Below are 3,699 nucleotides of genomic sequence, written 5' to 3'. Positions count from 1 at the left end.
CTCTCCCTACACATACACATACAGCAGGGTGACCCCACAGAAACAACCACCCATATCATGAAGGAAGTATGAATAGAAAACCAATACCAAAGAAGAACAGTTAGGATTCCAGCTGTTACTAAAGCATAACAGGAAAGCAGACAGGACTTTGGGAAACTTGTAGCATCGATAATGGTGTCAGAGGTTCATAGTGCACGGTTTGTGCTGCCAGGTTCCATGTTATATAAACATAACCTGCTTAAACTACTCAGATTGATTAAACAGTATCTCTAATCGATTACCTTCAACCATAAATGTCAGTGTCACCTCTGGTATTTCATATACACTCCTTTATCCAAGTACCACAAGTAATGATTTCTTTTATTTTTCTTTATTGTCTGCGATTGATGATAATGTACGCTGCAAACATGTTATATAATAGGGTTGCAATACATGGTAAGAAATTGTTCTGACTCACCATATACAGTTCATTCTGGTCTAGAAATATCCATTTCACTAAAGAAATATTACAGCAAAAACGAATTTGATTAATGCAATGAATGTATCAATTAACACATACTCTTCTCTTAGGGCGAACAAAGCGATAACAAAGGGGATGATGGACGGAGCGCTTGAGCAAATCGAACTCTCACTCCCAGTCAACTGATCTGGGTTTAATCCATCATCATTCTTTAGCTCACTCCACCACCCCAGTTCAGACATGGCCATATGCAAATCAGTCTGACCCTGTGCCTCATGGGAACAGTCCAGCCCGAACTGCCAAGCCATGTCTTCCCTGGACCTGAAACAAGCATCCTGGGACCGGTTTCGGGTTCATATCCCTCATTAGCCAGGCTAGCTTGAAACCAGTGGCAAAGTGGGCAAGTGACCCAAGTCTGGGCATACCCTGCCAACTTAGGGCGAACAAAGCGATACCAAAGGGGATGATGGACGGAGCGCTTGAGCAAATCAAACAATAACTCTTAACACATGCATTGCAACTAAACTGTGATGTTTAACAACAATCAGCCACTTGTAAACATATGACTGCATCCCAGGACACAGAACCATATTACAGGATGAATAACCCTTCCAAGATTGTCTTCCCTGCAGTGAACCACATACAGACGTTGCCCTTTGCACATAAATCCTTGTGAATTTACTGGAAGCAATAAAAGGGTGAAGCTGCATTTACAAACTCACGGCCTCAAAAGCGACTCCTTGAAATACCCAGGACACCTCGCACAGGCTACTCAAGAACAAAACGCGTATATTTATAGACTAGATGAGACGCTGCAAGACTGGCCCTTCCAGAGTGAGAAACAGCAACTAGACTCAAACAACAATAAAACAAATGGAATCACAGCTTGAGCTGCTCAGTTATATTCCAGTCCTCTATTCTCATTCAACCAACCAAAAATGCCTACTCTATGAGTTGTATCAGCAGGGACTGAAAACCATCCCTATTGGCCGTCCTCAAAAAATGCCTGTTACTTTAAACATTTTTAATGCTTTCCTGCAAAGGGCCCAATGGTTGAAAAAAAGGATGATACAATTCTGGGATCAATGTTCTGCCCCCACCACCGCAAAGAAAATCCAAAATTGAAATATTATATAGTGACTTTCAAACTTCCAGTTAGAAACTATAAATGTCCACATAAAGTTAAACGTTCTCTGGTGTTGATGTTTGGCCTGAACAGAATGATGTAACATTTGGAAATTAATATACAGCCCAGTAGTCCAGCGCTAGAAGTCAAGATGGCGAAGACCTCCACGGCCACCATGTACCTGCCGTTCGTGCTGACATAAGCCGGGATGAAGGAGACCCTGACGCTGCAGAACACCAGCATGCTGAATGTGATGAACTTGGCTTCGTTGAATTTATCTGGGAGGTTCCTGGCTAGGAAAGCCACAGTGAAGGTGGCAAAGGCCAAGCGGGCCATGTAACCAATCACAGTGTAGAAGGCAGTGATAGAGCCCATGTCACACAGCAGGACCTTCTTGCCAGTCTCAGAGTGCATGTCAGTGCCAGGGTGAGGTGGAGAGGTGAGCAGCCAAGAGACACAGATTGCCACTTCTCCCAGTGTGCACAAGAGGACAACAGAGCCAGACATCCGGGATCCCAGCCAACGACTCAACTTGCTGCCAGGCCTGGTGGCATTGAAGGCAATCACTACAGTGATGGTTTTTGCTAAAACACAAGACACAGCAACAGTAAAAATCATCCCAAATGCAGCCTGTTGGATCAGACAGGTGAATGGTGCAGGCTGCCCAATAAATAAGAGAGAGCAGAGAAAGGGCAACATTAACGAGACAAGGGGTATGTAGCTGAGATCACGGTTATTGGCCTTCACTATTGGGGTGTCCCGGTGTCTGATAAAGATTCCCAGCGCTCCAGCAGTGACCATGGAGAAGATAATGGCCACAGTGGCCAAAGTCACACCTAGGCTATCGCTGTATGAGAGGAAGTCAATGGCCTTCAGGAGGCACCCGTCCTTCCTGTCATTCGGCCACTGGTCCTCGGGGCACTGCAGGCAGCTCTCCATGTCTGCAAGAAAGCAAAAAGGATATCAGCCGTTTCCACTCCTTCAAGCTGTTACAAATATTCATTTGATAATGTAATAAAACACACTCTCACATTATTTTGAGAATATTTCATTGGGAAAGATAAAATGATTGTTTTTTACATCTTTTGATAGAAGGATCAGTGTCTGATTCAGGCTGGTGCTGTTCAAATGCAATCATGTGATGATCAGACCTCCCACCCGGCAGACCCCGACAGGAAACTGGCAGCAACGCTGCTCCTGGTAGAACGGATAACAGGGGTCGGAGGAAGATTGCTGGTGAACTGCTAAAGAAGCACAAATACATTTACTTTACATTTGTCTGGATCACCCGGTGAATTTGTGCACTCAATAGAATAAAAGCAACTTGACTCATTATTATCCCATTCTGGGTAAACGCTGTCTCTCTCCAACCACCTTACCAATTGATAAGGGTTGAGGAAGCTTTGTTTTCCACAATTTAAGAACCTCTTCCCCGTTAATGCAGGATCTTAATTCAAATGGTGCCAAGATAACTTTCCAAACAGTAGAAGCCCATAATCTGAGATCTGATTAAAGTGGAACATTAAATTCTGGTCATTTTATTAGGGACGGTAATCAAAGTGTCATTAGGGAGTGGAAATGAGAACCCCCAATCAAAGTTCCAGTTAATGAAGTGTGCCTCCCTCCCAGAGCAGCTTGGGCCTGCCTCTTGCAGGAGGATAACATCCCTCAGCCTGAGATGAATGATTCACCCATTCATCACATGATGCTCTCTGAACAATTAGCCTCAGTGGTAAATCAGAAAACAAAACAGCTGGTTGTCTGGGAACACACGATAGACATTATCACCTGTACTTTGTGATTGAAATTTCAATGGAACTGAATAAGACAAATAAGAATAAAGGAGAAAGAATCAAAGTCTCCAATCGCTGGTAACCAGTCTGATCCATCACAGGCTCAGCTAAACCAGGTGAAATGTACAAAGCAAATAGGCCAGAAAGTGACGCCTGGCTAAAAAAGGGCCAAAACATTCCCAAATGGCGGGTTACTGCTGCCTCCCTTTGAAGTGACGGATCCTGAAGTATCCACATCAAACATTATTGCTACTGACATCATTTGAAAACCTAAGATGAGCTCATTTGTAGCCAGCCTAATAATAATATTGAAGGTTTAC

At 43.7% G+C, this 3,699-nt stretch overlaps 1 protein-coding gene across 1 annotated transcript; it reads right to left on the bottom strand.

Annotated features, from left to right (window-relative positions):
• Nucleotides 1–1,622: 1,622 nt before the first annotated feature.
• Nucleotides 1,623–2,525, bottom strand: LOC146813621 (vomeronasal type-2 receptor 116-like). The gene has a single exon (XM_085609098.1). It carries the CDS (start codon nt 2,523–2,525, stop codon nt 1,623–1,625), a length of 903 nt encoding a protein of 300 aa, XP_085465224.1.
• Between the last annotated feature and the right edge of the window lie 1,174 nt (nt 2,526–3,699).

The sequence above is a fragment of the Triturus cristatus genome, chromosome 6 (assembly GCF_964204655.1).
Source record: "Triturus cristatus chromosome 6, aTriCri1.1, whole genome shotgun sequence".
Classification (NCBI taxonomy): Eukaryota; Metazoa; Chordata; class Amphibia; order Caudata; family Salamandridae; genus Triturus; species Triturus cristatus.
The sequence above is the reverse complement of the archived record's forward strand: the minus strand, read 5'-3'. Positions and strand labels throughout refer to the sequence as shown.

Coding starts and splice junctions, on each gene's coding strand:
- LOC146813621 (XM_085609098.1), bottom strand. CDS start 2,525: ATGGAGAGCTGCCTGCAGTGCCCCGAGGACCAGTGGCCGAATGACAGG.